General features: G+C 45.3%; 1 protein-coding gene across 3 annotated transcripts in view; it reads right to left on the bottom strand.

The window, feature by feature from the left end:
* The window catches only part of LOC147150676 (protein phosphatase 3 catalytic subunit alpha), a 54,644-nt gene extending 46,117 nt beyond the window's left edge, over positions 1-8,527 (bottom strand). For 2 of the 3 annotated variants that reach the window (XM_086053157.1, XM_086053166.1), the window contains exon 1: positions 8,179-8,526. In XM_086053157.1, the coding sequence (XP_085909283.1) occupies positions 8,179-8,239 (61 nt within the window). In that variant the 5' untranslated portion in view covers positions 8,240-8,526. Of the gene's footprint in view, positions 1-8,178 lie in introns of all 3 variants that reach the window. The other variant, XR_015089802.1, reaches the window with a different exon arrangement.
* Between the last annotated feature and the right edge of the window lie 7,820 nt (positions 8,528-16,347).

Here is a 16,347-nt window from a genome sequence, read left to right as displayed (position 1 = left end):
ACGATTCTGCCTCCCTTCAGTTCAGCCTCTGCAAAGTTTGTTTTGAGCGAGTAGGCCCGGTCCTCATCCCTCCTCCTGCCACGTGGGCAGGAAAGGCCGAAAAAAGCGGCCCGGCTCAAATGTTGCCAGCCCGCTACCTTTTTTTTGTCTCAGGGCACACTCAAGTCATGAGCGCCATCACAACGATGCCTCGCATGCTTTATTTAAGACGGAAACATTGAGCCGTAATAAACGTGATGTTGATTGTTGCAATAGGGATTCATTTATTGCTTGTGTTTGTTTGTCAAAAAATACCTGGGAAGAGGACCCTGAAAAAAAAAGACAAATGACGATATTGAGGAAAAGCCCTACAACGCCAGAGACATAGTGGGTGCTGGTTTTTGTCATTTTTCTTTGGCTTTTTATGCGGCTACTAGGGCTATCACTATCGGATATTTTTGAATGGAATATGCTGTGGATTATTCCGTCGATTATTCGGACGACATTTTATTTAGCATGAAAGTGTATTACAAACCCATTTTGGATTTGGACTGCTGTTTATTTGCCATTGTTTAATGATGCCAAGAAAGGAATATACAACGATGGGACAATAGCACTCGAGAGGTATTCATGTTGTACTCGCCAACCTTTTGAAATGGATTCAGTTAGTGGTGCGGCTATTGTTTTCAAAGATAAGAAGTGTGTTTTCCTGAATGACCGCAAAAATGAGTGCAAAAATGACTACAGAGAGGCTGACGTTGGAGGATTTTGACAATTTGAAGAAATGGCTCTCACCATTATTCAAACGTTGAATTCGACGCTCGATTAGCTGTCGATTCATCGGTTCATTTTGACAGCTCTAGCAGCTACTTAACCCTTATTTCAAAAGACAAAAGATTGTCACGCATGGTGTGCCGACTCGCCGTGCCCATTACAGTTGAGAGTGCTCTCTGTTATTTTCATTTCGAAATATACCCAACCCCCTAAAAATCGAAGCGATGTCAGCCGGCATCAAGAAGTGCAAATGCAAAAACAATAAATACAAATCCCAAGGCCGCATCCCGTCAGGCTCCACGTGGACCAAGAAGCTTGAGTGGAAGCGGGGCAGGCAGCCTGCGATCAGCAAATGCCAAGCAACGTAAATAAACCTTGAGGCCTGCGCTCACCTCCAGCTGTATTTGTATAGCCGGAGTTTCTCTTGTGTCCACACAATGAGCTTAGTGAGCTAACGACACCTGAAAGACGGGAGAACCTCTCCCTCGGGTTGTCGTTTCAAACAGTGGGTGAAGCAAGGAGGGCGGGGCTGGGGCTGGAGGTGTGTGCGTGGGGGACAAGACTGGGCAATGCTGAGCATTCCCCTTCTGTGATTAGGGCTTTTCTCAATTGGCCACATTTCTGCTCATTTGCTTAATGGCTTTGAGATCTCAAATATCCCAAATCCGCACTGTGCAAAACTGCAGCCTCATCTAAATGCCGTTAAACGCTCTCGATGCCATTAGCAGATTAAAAGCAAAAGGAGTCAAACTCCAAAGTGAACCCGCAGCCGAATACGGCGCGACACCCGCCGAGGACAAACGGGAATAGCGCCACTTGGGCAGCTGAGATGCTGCGTGGAACGAGCGAAATGGAAAGAAACGCAGGGGCAGCTTCCTTGGCTTCAAACCTCGGCGCACGTTCGCCCACAGAAATCCGATAAAAGCTTTGCCGTTTGACATTCGCTTGGCACGACTACGGTGACTTCAGAGTGTGAAAAGGGGTCTCAAAATGAAAATCTTGCGCGTGCGTATCTGTTCCAAAGCAGCATGCGGGGACTTGCCCGTAGAATTACACTTCAGCTTTGTTTTCCCCACATGGAGCCTCCTCGAGATAAGTCGGAGGAGTGCGCAGGAGTGTGTGCGTGCGTTCCAGGGTTACATAAACAGTCAGACAACATGAAGGTGTGCTATCTGGTTCATTCATATTTGAGACTGACAAGCTCAAAAGATGACACTTCTGTCTTTGGCTCCAGTTTAAAAAAAAAGAGAAAAAAAAGTGAGACACCAGATGAAGGAATGTTGACATACTGACCTAATTCCAATACAGGAGGTGTTCATCTTCCGATCTATGGATGTGCATACAAGCACTGCAGTACCACACTGTTCATTTAAAGTTGCAATACGAACCGTCTCCGCCTCCTTATTTTTTTCTTGAACGCAACTGTAAATAACAGCGTGCCAGTAACATGCTACACGACACATGCCAATCCGTTCCCACAGAGATGCGAGCATACGTCAGTTATTGTTGTATGCGCTGTTTGTATGTGTTGCTGCGCCGTTTATGATTATTGTTGCATGATGCTCATTTCCACCAACCCATCTATGGCAGAATTAGACTGAAAAAATACTTTTTGTTGTAGTCATTTAAAAAATTTTTTTTTTTTTTTTTTAAATCGGCGATATTTTCAAAATCAGCTGATGTTCTTTTTCTTACACATGAACACATTACAACATAAGACAAAGATCATGACGTTCAAACACCCTCCCCCTACAAAAAAAAGTAAAGAGAGAAAAAAAAAAAAAAAATCCCCACATTTTTCTCTCTCTGGTAAAGGCAAATATTCAAAAGACAATGTATTGTAAAACACTCCAACGCTCTGCCTTTAATTCATATTTTTATTGCTGTTAACGTTAAGGGACCCAAAAAATGTATTCTATTCACTTTTATGTTTTTAAAATTAAATCGGTCAGTAAATCGTTTATCGGAACTTTGTTCTGCCTATATGGGAATCGGCCTATAATCTGGATTTCAAAAATGATTGCGACCCCGAGAGCCATGATCCGTGCGTATTTTGCCACCCAACAAAGCGTGTGTGCACAAATCCACACAAGCGCATCAAGATAGTGCCTCCTCCGTGAGGTAAGGAAGCAGCTTTCCTACCACCACTCGAACCCGCTAGCTGGCAGCTGACTGGGTCAGCCTCTCCTCCCCCGCACGACCACTCTGCCCAAATAAATAAATAAATAAATAAATAAATCTACTTCCGCGTGGTGCACACGCGCAGTCTCTATTGACGCGTGGAATATGAGAGCGAGGCATCTACTGACACGCCAATATCGTCTCCCTTCCAAATGCTTTTTGTCAACCGCCAATGCTAACCAAAAAAAAAAAAAAAAGCGATGCGCGTTGTGATGTCTCGCGGCCGTGAGATGGAAGCCGCCTAAGGCTTTGCGTCTGCGGAGAAGATAAGCGCCAATGTGAAAATCAGGCACAAGAGTGCAAAATCAAAGCTCATCTCATCAATCCACAAGTTGCTCCTTTGTCTTTTTTGGCACCTCGCGTCCATTTGTTCACGTGAATTAGCAGGCGTCATGCACAGAGTCAGATTACAACCTCTGAGCCGAGCCGCCGTTATCCCCCTATATGGATCTTAATCTGGCCAAATCCGTCGCTTTGCCGTGCCCTAAATCCACAACAGAGACTAATTCCTCCATGATGTGATGAGCGGCAAAGGTTGGAAGAGGATGCACCATCACAACACAGTGACGCGACTGACAAGTTGTCAGTGCCTATAAAGCCATGATCGGTGCTTTAAGTGGGGGAAAGAAAAAAAAAAAAAAAGAAGTGCCGGGATTCCCCCGTGTTACGCTGTTGACGGGTAAATTAGGTGGTGGGTAACAGCAGATCATTAAGTAAGAAAGAAAGTCAGAAAGAAAGAAAGTCAGAAAGAAAGAAAGTCAGAAAGAAAGAAAGTCAGAAAGAAAGAAAGACAGAAAGAAAGAAAGACAGAAAGAAAGAAAGACAGAAAGAAAGAAAGAAAGAAAGACATTCTTGATCATGGATAAGAAAGGTGTCATTAATACATTTTCAAAATCTGCCTGAGTTTGAAATGTCCAACTGCGTTTGAATGCGACACGTCAATGTTAGCGGCTAGCCGCCGACGTGGGCATTCCGTCAGACTGATGGAGCGGTCCGTCAGTCCGTCACTGACGGGTAGGGCTGCTCGATTATGAAAACAATATTAATCGCGATGATTTTGGTAATAATCGAAATCACGATTATTCAGACGAGTATTTATTTTTTGCTACAAAACAAGAACAGGTTTGTTTTGGACCCAAGAACATTTATTAAATTAATTATTACAAAAAAAAAAAATGTCAAGTGCAAATGTATAAATTAAAGTATGGTTTCCTTGTATAAACCAACGAGTTTAACTTGCTATGCACATATAAATTGCCAAAGTAGTAAACTGCTTTGAGTAAAATGCCAATTTTGACAGAATAACAGACATGCTATTCATCTCTACATTTAGACCCTTGTCTGGAGCCTTTGCTGTTTTGTTTTTAAAGTAATATTTACACATGGCAAACAAAGTTGAAGTCATTTGCTTCTGATAAATTAGAAATGTAATATTCTGATTGGGTCAAACTAATTTAAGTGTTGACTGTTACATACGAGTACGTCATCTATACAATACTTCTAAATGACAGTAGGCCATATATAAACTGCATTACAATATAATGACCAATATGTTTGCAAATTGCATTTGAAGAACAAAAATGAACACAAAAAAATGTGACTTCATATTATAGACTGCACAAGAAATTGAACTTAAGTCACAGTAATGATGTTTAGCATGGTTGCTATTTTTGTGCGAGTAAAAGTAGTGTATATTTGCATAAGGTACAGTATGTGATTTAAAATAAATCCCTCGTGCCGATGACAAAGTGGAGTCTGCGCCCTAAACATTGAGAAGCCTTGTCCGGGCAATAGATTCTCTTATCTTTTGGCGTCCCTCCGATGTTGACGGGTGGGGGTCGCTGCGAACATACAGTGTGTCGACGATTGAGATTTGCGTTGCGGACGACGCCAAACCTAACTCGGTGTTTTCTTGCTTTGGTCTATCATAACATCATCGTAATATCATCGTAAACCAAACCATGGTTGAATAGATTGGTCGCGTTGCCGGTGGACGCGGCGACAACTTGCACTTTCTACGTCTTTGCGCGGACTGACGAACGATGCGCCCTGGCCGCCGACGGATGACCGACCGGCAAAGTTTAGTGAAGTGCCGTAATGTGATGCGAAGGTATACGGGGATAAGGACAAGGGCATAAGTCAAGCTAGCCGTCGCGCCGCCCAACTTCAAAATAAAAGCCTCCGAAGGCCACGCATTGGCATCAATGAATTATCTGGTAAGCTTTTATTTCGAAGTTAGCCTTTGTGTTACGTTTGTAGCTTTGTAGCTACGTCTAGATGACGGCTCACGCGGCAAAGAAACTTTTATCGTCATTATTTCTGGAGGTCCCCCGAATGACTGGAGCAGTCGTACAAGTCTCACAAAGTGCAAGAACGAAATAGAACAAGAGAGGCGACTGTGAGCTCATGCAAAGTCCCGCTACGCTAGAGGCTGAAACCGAGTAGCGCCGGTAGTCCCGACCGCCGCTGCGTACCGGGCCGGCCCGCTTAAAGCGCCGTATTGGTAAATCGTATTGATTTGAAAGGCGGCTCGCTTGCATCTAATGAAGCGCTTCCATTTCACCGATAAATCAAGGCAAGGGAGATGATAGACGGTCATAAAGGTGAAACGTGGCTAGAAAATGCCAGGTAAAGGCAAGACTCTCTCGAAGAGACGGCGGAGCAGAAACAAAGGGATGATCCATGGCCAATACGTCCCAAATAATCCAAGGCCACTTCCAACTAAAAATAAACGTTCAAAGTCTATTTTCAGCAAAACGACAGACTACAAATATGCGCTCGGTGGTAGACTCACAAGTAGAAGCATCCGCCGATGATTAGGATCAAATGCGTGGCTCTCGTTCACGTTCTGGGCTAAAAACGACTCCGGCCGGCTGCCGGCTTTCACTCGCTGCCGTCGGCGGGGCCGACGCGCCTACGTCGTTTTTTGGACGTTATAAGCAATGAAAGTACAATGATTTCCAATGGAGAGTTTGGAATCGGTCCCTCCGGTGGCTCTGACCGAACATAGGAGAGGATGGAACGGTAGGGGGCGCGGCCGTTTGCCTCTTTAACAAGAGGCGTTATTCATGGAGTCCCTTATTTCCCAAAATGAATGGATAAAATAGAAAATGACAACTCTTTTCATTTTCTTGTTGTCAACCTGTGAGTGAAAACATGGCCAACCATCCCTTTGAGATGCAGTTGCAGTTGGTGAGTTTTTTTCCAAGGATTTTTTTATTGATTCTATTTTGTGAATGAAAATGTTAGTTCAATTGTAGCTATTTCATTGCTTTTCCTATTTTTTTTTTTTTGGGATCAGGTTTCGTTCGGACGGAGCATTTCATTCCCTTGATTACAGCTTGCCAAAGAGTTTTTGCAAGGCCGATCCAAAGTGTCAAAAACATCCAAATATCAGCAACACTGGGAAAAACGCATTCAATACATGACTGATCGGGCTTTGCCGCACGCAATGTGACAATTTTCTGCTAATGCGAAACTGATTGTTGGACAAGAACGTCTCATCAGCGACGCATCACCGGAAAGGTCAAGTCGTGCCATTTCCCGCACTCCGCCTCGCTGTGATGAAGAAATCTTGAGCAACTCCACTAACAGGAAAGGACACAAGCAAGAAAAGAAAAGAAGAGAACAGAACAGATGACGCAAAAAGCCGCTTCTTGCATCGTCAGTCACGAGGCTCGTGCGTGCGCATTGCCAAACGGTCGGGCTCCATGTCGGACCGGAAGCTTGCAGCCGACCGAGCCGGACAGGTGGCGGACCGACAAGTCACTTTGCACCTTTCGCCTGGAGGAATTTTGGAAAGCTGCTTTGTACACACAAAGCAAAGCTCTTGTGTTGTCACAATAAGCAAAACACACACTTCCCCCAATGGGATCAACAATTCAGAGTAACTCGGAATCACTACGACTGTATTTACGGTGCATTTTAATCAACACTTTGAAAATATTCAAACAGAAAACAAACAAAAAGTCTCGTCGGAGCATCTTGAATATATAGCTCAATCTCTTCAAAAGCCACACTTGTCATATCTATTTTTAATTTGCCTTCAAGTTGCTGGAGACTGTCGTGCGGGGTGATCTTTTGAAATATTCAAAAGGGAAAAAAAAGCAACCGAGCGAGACATGATGCGTCTGTCCTTTACCGCTCGGCAATGGAAGAATTTGGGATGTTTTTTGCCTTTTTTTTTTTTTTTTTTAACCAAAGTTACCAATGGATGTTCCTCGACAGAATTTGCTATTGTTATAATTCAGAAATACACATATACTGCACATGGAGACGGTCAGAGCACCTCCTCAGTGTGCCGCAGTAGTATAAGTATTGCTTTGCAGAGGATAAAGAATATGCCTCTGAGTAGCGTTACGTTATCTCTCTTCCTGTGTTGCGCCACAAGTCATAACACAGCGCGCGACGCCGATGCATTCATTTGCTCGTCTGCAGCGTTTTGCATTGTTTCTTAGCAAAGAATTTGAACACACATTTCATTCTCGTTAAATTTCCTTTTTTTTTTTTTTTTTTTAATAATCCTTCACTATCTTTTCAAATGCTGCTTGTGGTCAAGTGAGTGGCACCGCTGTACACACACAAGACCCTCTTGTAGGGCAGATTGGAGCAAAGTGTGGCACGTCACACTCAGTTTGAGGATAAAAAAACAAGGCTGAAATGGGGCGGGGATGGGGATTGGTGTGTGGGTTTGTGTGTGTGTGTTGGGGGGGGGTAATCCTTGTCAGCATGAGAGGAAAACTCGCATGCAACTGGCCGCATTGCTTCTGTGTGCACACAAACCGATTGTGATCTTTATTGCGTTCTTCTGCTCCATTGCAAAGGTGGAATGTCAAACGCAGGCGAGCAAGAATCGTGTAAATATCCCCCCCCCCCACACACACACACAAAACACATTTTCAAAAAAAGGTAGGGTGCGAAAAGCAGCCCTAGTAAAAAACTATGGTTGGCGGTGCGTGCAAAATGAGCTTCCAAGTCGCCCTTGCAACGGTTGTGCGCAATTGTGTCTTACTCGCAGGCTACAATGGTGGCTGGTGAAAAGGTACAATGCGGCTCATACGGAGCCCATCTGGGTCAAGCCAGTCGGAGTGAGCCTCACTTCCTCGTACGGAGCCGCTGTCACGGCTCGGCTAACACCCTTCTTCTTCCTCCACAGCCAGCGAGCCAGCCAACCATCTCGACCGTGAATCCGTCTCGGGGGGGGGGGGGGGGGGGGGGATGTCAAAGAGCAAATGGAGTACTCACATTTCACCACCCTGTCCGTCGTCGATAACTTGGGCTCGTCGTTCGGCTTGTTTTCGGACATTTCCAGTGTGAACGAATATTGCGCTCGAGCAGAAAGTAGGCGGAAAACCGCTTGGCCGCGTCGCTCTCACCGGACAAGTCTCTAGGTGCTTGTAGCCGAGGAAGGAAAGACAGCGCCGGGGGGCTCAGTCGCTCCTGTCAGCGGCCAAAAATACAGCGACGAGGTTTGCAGGTTTTCGGTTTCACTGCTCCGGCTGCGAGGTCTGATTTACTGTTACTCCGCGCACAGTTGCCTCAACGCAACGCGGAGAGAGACAGACACAAGAGAGCGGGAGCGCACGCAAACCTGCTAGTCGGTTGAGCCCGCCCTCCCGGAAAAACAACGCTCCTATTGGTCCGCAGCTCACAACGCCACACCCCCGTATTGCTTTTAGAGAGTAGACGATAACCACAACGATACTTGATGATTCCCTGAGGGGAAATTCAGTTTATACAGTACTGTAGCTTGTTTTGAAAAAGAAAATACAAGCTAAGAATCTGTTATAAAAAACAACAACTTTTAACCAGAAAAAAACAGCTTATTAACTGAGGTTCTTCTGTAGCTAATGGGATGAAAGTTGAGTCTTTTGCAGCACAGTAGAGTGGTCTCAAGTGGTCTTTTTGGCTTTTTCGGGCAGACATATTTTTAGTATTCACATAGGAGGGAAAAAAGTGAACTATGTCTCTCATTAGGACGAGAAAGTGTGACCTGCAAGACGTAGCTTATTTATCAGACTGCAAGGCTTCAGATATTTGAAGTGTCTCTCAGGCACAACATGATGGTGACCGGTTGCAAGTAAGGCAGCATTTTCACTCAGAAATGCAAACCGAAATGTAGTCATAGGGTCTCCGCTGCGCACGTTGATCAACACTTGTGTATTGTGGCCTTTTGATTGTTTATTATTATTATTTATTGTTTATTGTTTGCAAAGTGCTTTGTTACAGCTCCAGCTGATTTCAAATGTGCTATATAGATAACATTGTATTGTATAGCGTAGCATGACATTGTAGCCCGGCTAAAAAAAAAAGCGGTACAGTATTTCTCTGATTCATCGCCTTCACATTGACACCGTTAAAACCCGTCATAAAACAATAGAAATGTCATGATATCGGTGCAAATTGTATGACGAATAAAGCGCTCCACTTTGCGCCATTGCCTCTTTCCGCGCCCTTGGTATGCATCTTTTAAAATTGAGCGCCGTTCAGGCTAGGGCTAGTCGAAGCCGCTAACATGTCTAACCAACGCTCCTCCGCGACCTTCGTACTCTCAGACCGGCACAGTCGGGACGTATGACCCATTTCGCCGACCCGCAGAGCGTTACGGCCCGACGACGGGAGCAGACGGGCGAGTCGAAAGACTTTTGTGAATTAGCCAATTGGAAGACGGGGTGACAAAATGACGTGATTTGCGACGATTGCCATGAAGGGCCTACCGGTTTGAGACACACTTCTGAAATCACAAATGTACTCAAATGACTTTTAATAATATGTTCTCACAATTGATATTCATATTCTTGAAGGCACGCTGTTGACATTTTCAATCACGTTGTTTATAATGGTCAAAACTTGACGTCGATTGTACGTCAAAGAGAAGCTGACCAAGTCCCCGCTCGAGATTGCCTCTCAATGTGCCATTCGACTCAGTAAGTCGGTTGTCCAATATGCAAGTCAGTCGGAGGAATTAGCCAATGGGCCGTCCCCAAACCTTTGCCTATAATTGATCTGCTGCAAGACTTGGAAAGGCGGCCGCTAATTCAATCTGGCTTGTTTATGTGCACCCCTGGAAATGAGGAGACGGCAGATTCCAGCCACTCCATTTGATTAAGCACCTTTTGCTGAAGGGACCAACGCTGGGCAATCCTTTAAAGCCATTTTCCATTCATCCGTCCATCCACCCTGATGCAACTGCGATGCGTTCCTGCTGCTTCCATTAATTCCTGGCTCATTGTGCTCAAGATTGATGGCTTCATCAGCCTCTGCCATTGATCCTCAACTCTGCTAAAAAGGCCACAGTTCCTATGAGGCCAATAAGTGCCTCCAAGCTCTCTTTAATTTGCTTTTTTTCCTTGGATTATTAAACATTACAGCCGGTCAACCTCAGACGGCTCACCGCTCCTTCGCTTTCTCGCAAAGGCTTCCGGCTGGCTGACTCCAATACGGTAAGCCAGCCGAGATGTTTTTAAGGAGCATGGATTTGTTGGATTTTAAAGCCGAGTTCAACGCCGTTGGCTTCACACATCGTGTCAAGTGGCCCAAAAAGAAGCGACAAAGCAAGAGGAGTGCACGCGTCCGAGTGGCGCCCGCTCATCCTCATCACGTGCATTGAGCGGTCTTGCGCAACGGCGGCCATTTTGCAACGTTTGGCTACAGACAAGAGCGACGGTTTGGCCGCTCTCTCACTGATGAGAGGCAATCCAAGTGGAATAGGAGAGCATCCCTGCTTTGCATACAGCTGAGGCATACCAGAGTAGAACACTAATCTTCACACATTACAGGATGCTGTCGCCGAAATGATGGACGCAGTGGCAGAAGTAGCCATTCTCTCGGCTGCGGATTTGTTTCGGGGGGTCCGACCAGATTGCAGCCTCTATGCGTTGCCGTGTCGGTCGAATCCGCCCGGGGCCTTCGGAATCAACGGTGCCGGCCGGCCCACGGAAGTACTTTCAAAGCGATTTCAAAGGACTGTTGCAGATTTCCAATTCATCCTCTCAGGGCCGGCAAGCTGCTCGGCATTTTTCTACCCTCCGATTGGTTGGCCGGATCCAAAGCTCTTATAGCTGACGTTTTTGCGCCATGCGGTTGGTTGAGTGCTTTTAAACGGAACCAGCTTTCAAGCTATCATCAGTTTTTCCTGGTATCTAGAAGCCTGCCTCTTCATCCTCATCTTCTCTCCAAACTTTCTCTGATGCGTTGGCGCACGGAGAATTGCCCCTCCGGGGAAATTTGGACAGCGGTGCCAGCTGTAGCAAACCTATTTATCTCCCCTAACAACAGCGCTAATTGAGAGCGAGAGTGCGGACGGAGCGTGGTTTGATCAGACGGAGAGTCTGAGAAGTGCATCGAGAAAGACAGATGAGACGTTTTTGGACAGTGGCAGATCCGCTGGAACGGCCCGTTGGCAAGAGTCATCGGTGCGGGCGGGTGGGTGTTTTTTTTTTTTGTATTTATTTATTTTTTATCCCTGCACATTCATGAACTGATCCGCTAGGCTTCCCCCTTGTCCAGCCTCCAATTAATCAAGCCATGATGCATCAGTGATTTGGGGCGTCAGCGCAGCAGCACTGTCAATAAACCCCGAGACGGATCGCTCCCCTGCTTCACGCGCCGGTTGAATCACTCACAGAACCTGCGTCACATCCACCAGTGACTTGCGGGCCCTGCAAGCACGCTTCTTTGTTAATTAGCTGCGAACTGCTCCAGAGGGGGAAAGTGAATTATTCAGTTTCGAGCACAACTCGCATACAAATATAGCAACAACAACAACAACATTGCTTGGCGGTTGATCAACAGCGCAGGCGACAAACTCAAGGCCCGGGGGCCGGAGCCGAGCACATTTTATTTGTGCGAGTATCCCACTAAAGCCAATCAAGTGTGTGTGTCCACTTCATGTTTCTCGCTAAATGGATTTGTTCTTTTCATTTTACCGGAAAATCGGAAACCAATTTTTGCAAAGAAGTCAATTCAATTCACGTCACGGTGAGCAGCGCTTTGGCAAATGCTGTTTAAAAAGGAGGCTTCAAGCGGTTTGTTGCCACTCCCGGTTACATTCTACTGTCTAAGTCAAAATAAAAGAACGAGATTTAGGCCTTGTGTATTGAAAACAACCACATAGCGTAGCTTTTTTTGTCACTAGCTTAATGCTAACACAAAGAATGAAACTGTTATGGTGCAGCATCGCATGTAGGCACTCAAAAGAGGACTCAAATATTCATAGACAACAGCAGTCCTGTATTCTTTAGAGTAATGGCATGATTTGAGATGTAAAAATGACAGATTAAAAGTATTCCCCTTTTGAGAATCACTATCCATCCATCCATCCATTATCTGTACCGCTTCTCCTCACAAGGGTCGCGGGGCGTGCTGGAGCCTATCCCAGCTGTCTTTGGGCAGTAGGCGGGGGACACCCTGAACTGGTTGCCAGCCAATCGCAGGGCACACAGAGACAAACATCCGCACTCACAATCACACCTAGGGGCAATTTAGAGTATCCAATCAACTTACCATGCATGTTTTTGGAATGTGGGAGGAAACCGGAGTGCCCGGAGAAAACCCACGCAGGCACGGGGAGAACATGCAAACTCCACACAGGGAGGCCGGAGCCGGGATCGAACCCACGACCTCTGAACTGTGAGGCGGACGTGCTAACCAGTCGACCACCGTGCCGCCCTGAGAATCACTAGTTATGTATAAAATGATGAGGCGCAAGCATAACTGCGATGTGGCCCTGCGCTGAAAATGAGTTTGCCGCCGCCGCCGCCGCCGCCGCCGCCGCCGCCGCCGCAGCATTTGTGTCCTCTGCCCTGTGCTCCTTTGTGTCGATTACCAGTCCAAACTCACGTTTGTCCTTATTTAACATTTCACCGCCTGGCAACAAACACGGCCGAGTGCCACTTGGCATTTACCGGGACTCTGCACTCTTATCAAGATGCTAGCTAGCGTGTGCTCTCAGTCGCGCGGAGGAGCTTGAAAAATAAATACAAATGGGCCCACATGAAAAAGAGCACTTGTGGACACTACATTACAACCTCATTTAGTAGACACTGCACTCAATTGGTTCACGCTTTTCGGTACCGTTTGGGTCATCTGATGAAAGTGATGGATATGAGAAATCGGCTACTTTCAACACAATAGAAAGGTAGGAATGTACTAGGACGCTTCGTGTCTTCACTAGAAAGATCATTTAACTACGCACTGTTAGTAATATTTTTTCCCCCACCACGCCAATGTTGCCCAACTAGTCAGTAAAAAGAGATTACAAGTGCTTCAACTGGATGTCCTTGATATCGAATAAATACTCCACTACATTAGGTTTAAGGTCTAACTCTAGTAAGTGAGCTGTTCTACTCATGCGCCGTATTGTCCTACTAGTGAGGACAAAGTGAACTAGGACATGGATGTCAAGGATATGGAGTCAGTGCTCAAATGGTGTGTATAGCACAGCCCACAAAATGGTGGGCGGTTTAATAGACAGCCACTGTTGTTGACCGTTGCAGTTCCAATGGTCATTTAAGGACGATACATGTTCCGGTTGCCGTGGCAACCCAGAAAAACACAGCGGCAGAGTGCCCGTCAGCTCCAGCCCCGCCCCTTTCCCCCCACCTCAGGTCAGCTTGATGCCGCTGCCACGACGTCAAAAAAGACTCCCGATCCTCACCCAACGCACTTGGGAGTGCTTGCGCTGCAGACGGACCGATTTGCGCCCGCCGTCTTTTTAATACCAAATCCAATTGATGCGGCACCTGCAAAAAGCCATTCAGCAGTTGTGCTGCTCGTAAATAAACATAAGGCGGATAATAGCTCACTGCGTGCGCTCCGCCGCTGCATCCACCCATCATCATAATATAAAGCTTCGTGTACATATACACAGTACACCTGTTGGCTCTGTTACGGACCTCTGCTGTGCACTAATGCAGTCCTAGGAGCCAAGAAGTCATTCGGAGGACTGGGAACAGTCTAATATTGTAATTCAGCCATGACTGGCTGTGTTGCTTGGAAACTGCACGCAGAGCATCATGGGATTTATCCAGGATGTCTTGACTGATGTGAGTGAGCGGTGTCTCATCATTTTCTGCAAAGAAATGCACCACTTGTTTTCCTAATATATACAGTAGATACATATATATATATATATATATATATATATACATATATATATATACATATATATATACATACATATATATATATACACACACATATATATATATATATACATATATATATATATATATACACACACATATATATATATATATATATATATATATATACACACATATATATATATATATATATATATATATATATATGTGTGTATAATTAGATCATTAGTAGTATCCTCATCAACCGACAATGGATTTGGATCTCCACAGAAGATTCAATGCTAAGGCTGGAATACAAAAGCCAGTCGTTGCAAATGTGCGCCCTCCACATGCTTATTATTGAACCACTCGTGTGTAAATCAAAGCCATGAGTGTGCAAGGCTGAGATGTGGCTCCGATTACTCCCTAAATGATATGTTTGGTCTGAAAGGGGAAGATGTCTAATTTCACAATTAGCCTGATCATAGCCCAGTTTGTCACTCGGTGCGCTGTTAGCAAAACGGGCCTTGCTCTGGCAGGGACTGAATACTGTTGTTTGTTGTCTGGCTAGAATATGTGGCGTGCACAGCAGAGCAGGAATGACGGCAAGTGGCTAAAGCAGGTAATGGAATTCTTTCCTACCCGGCTCTATCGTCATTTGTTCATTTTGCCATCAAGGAAAAACATTTCCTAGGTGCCCAACAAAAACGTCATACTGTAGCAATTGATGTGTACAGAATGAAATTGCTGTCCACCCTGTCATTTTGGGGTCGCTGGCCCGTTACGAACCCCGCTGATGTTTTCACTGATTTGACCAGCATTGTTTTTCTTCGAGGCAAACACCGGACAGTTGCTGAATAAATGTTGTCAAGCTTAACATGTCCACCATGTTATAGTGAAACATCCTTTGATATAAAAGAGCTTCAGTCCGCTTGTGAGCTGAATTGTACTGGTCAGTGAAGTGGACATTTTTGACTAATTTTAGCGTTCAATGAGCACACAGAGGATATGTGCTCATTAAATGCTGCAATCAGCCCAAAATGTCTAGACTGTCATTGTCCACCCTGTCAGCAAGGTCACATGTTTTGCCGTGTGAACATGAATATTCTATTTATTAATCACAATGAACATTTGTCATGCGTCTCTGAAAGTGCTGTCCACCCTGTCGTTATGAGGTCACTGCGAGGTCCTATGAGAAATTTTGACCAGCATTTTGTCTTTCCTCAATTACGGCTAAAACAGCGGAGAGTTGCAGAATAAATATGTACACTTGAATGTGTGTAGTTGGATGTTTTCAAAGTTAACAAGTCCACCCTGTCATAGTGAAACGCAGTATCATTTGACATAAAACAATCAATCGCTGACATCCACAATGTGATTATTAAATTCCAACATCAGCGAAAAAAGGTCCACCCTGTTATTGTACACTCTGTCAGCAAGCTCATTTATTTTGCTGGTTGCCTTTTAGTGTGTATTTTCAAAACGTGTGAATTTGACTAATATGCATTTCTAACATGGTGACATCTATTTAATACGATGACAAAGTTGAGCTTATGGCGATATTGACTTGCGAACACATACCTTTGTCCACAAAGCGCAGGACAGAGTTGATTTGCATTTTGCACCTTGCTTTTGTCAGCGTCAACATACATCACACAGGCTCTCGCTTTCTCCAAAACAAAAAACGCATTCAAGACTTGTCACAATAAAACAAACACCAGGGAGGAGGGGGGTGGAGGTTGCCCGCAGCCTGGAACTGTTCAATTTCAAAGCCATGAATATTTCACAGAGATTAAACTTCCAAAAGTGAGTGGCGTTATTAAACCTTATAAATAATTGAAAAAGCAGTAATTGCCCTACTTTCATCTTGCAAATGCAAACAACCCGCTAAACAGCATCCTACTCTCTGAGCCGCCATTTCAGGTGCATTCAGACGTTCTATTTGCACCTTTTAGCACTGTAACTTGGGAGTGGGACTGGCTACGCCCCCCCCGCCCCCCCCGAAAAAATACAAAATTCACGCACCAAGAACTTCTTTGCCTGCCATCTGCAACCAATCTGGGCCTGGAGCCAGGCCAGCCGGAATAAGTCATTACACATGTTTTCCACCGTCCTTGTCCCCAAAATGTGAAGGAGACGAGACTATCGGGCTTCAAATAGCATCCCTCGATCATGCGGAGCCACACTTAGCCTATATGGCTCGAATCGGCGCGTGGGCCGACAATGTGGATTGAATCCACTACAATCACATCGATTAGCTGACCTGTTTTCTGAAGCTGAGCCGCGATTGGTCGTTACCTGAGCCCCGAGCAGTCGTGAGGTCACTTTC

The sequence above is a fragment of the Filicampus tigris genome, chromosome 2 (genome assembly GCF_054856515.1).
Source record: "Filicampus tigris isolate MCC_2025a chromosome 2, RoL_Ftig_1.0, whole genome shotgun sequence".
Classification (NCBI taxonomy): domain Eukaryota; kingdom Metazoa; phylum Chordata; class Actinopteri; order Syngnathiformes; family Syngnathidae; genus Filicampus; species Filicampus tigris.
The sequence above is the reverse complement of the archived record's forward strand: the minus strand, read 5'-3'. Positions and strand labels throughout refer to the sequence as shown.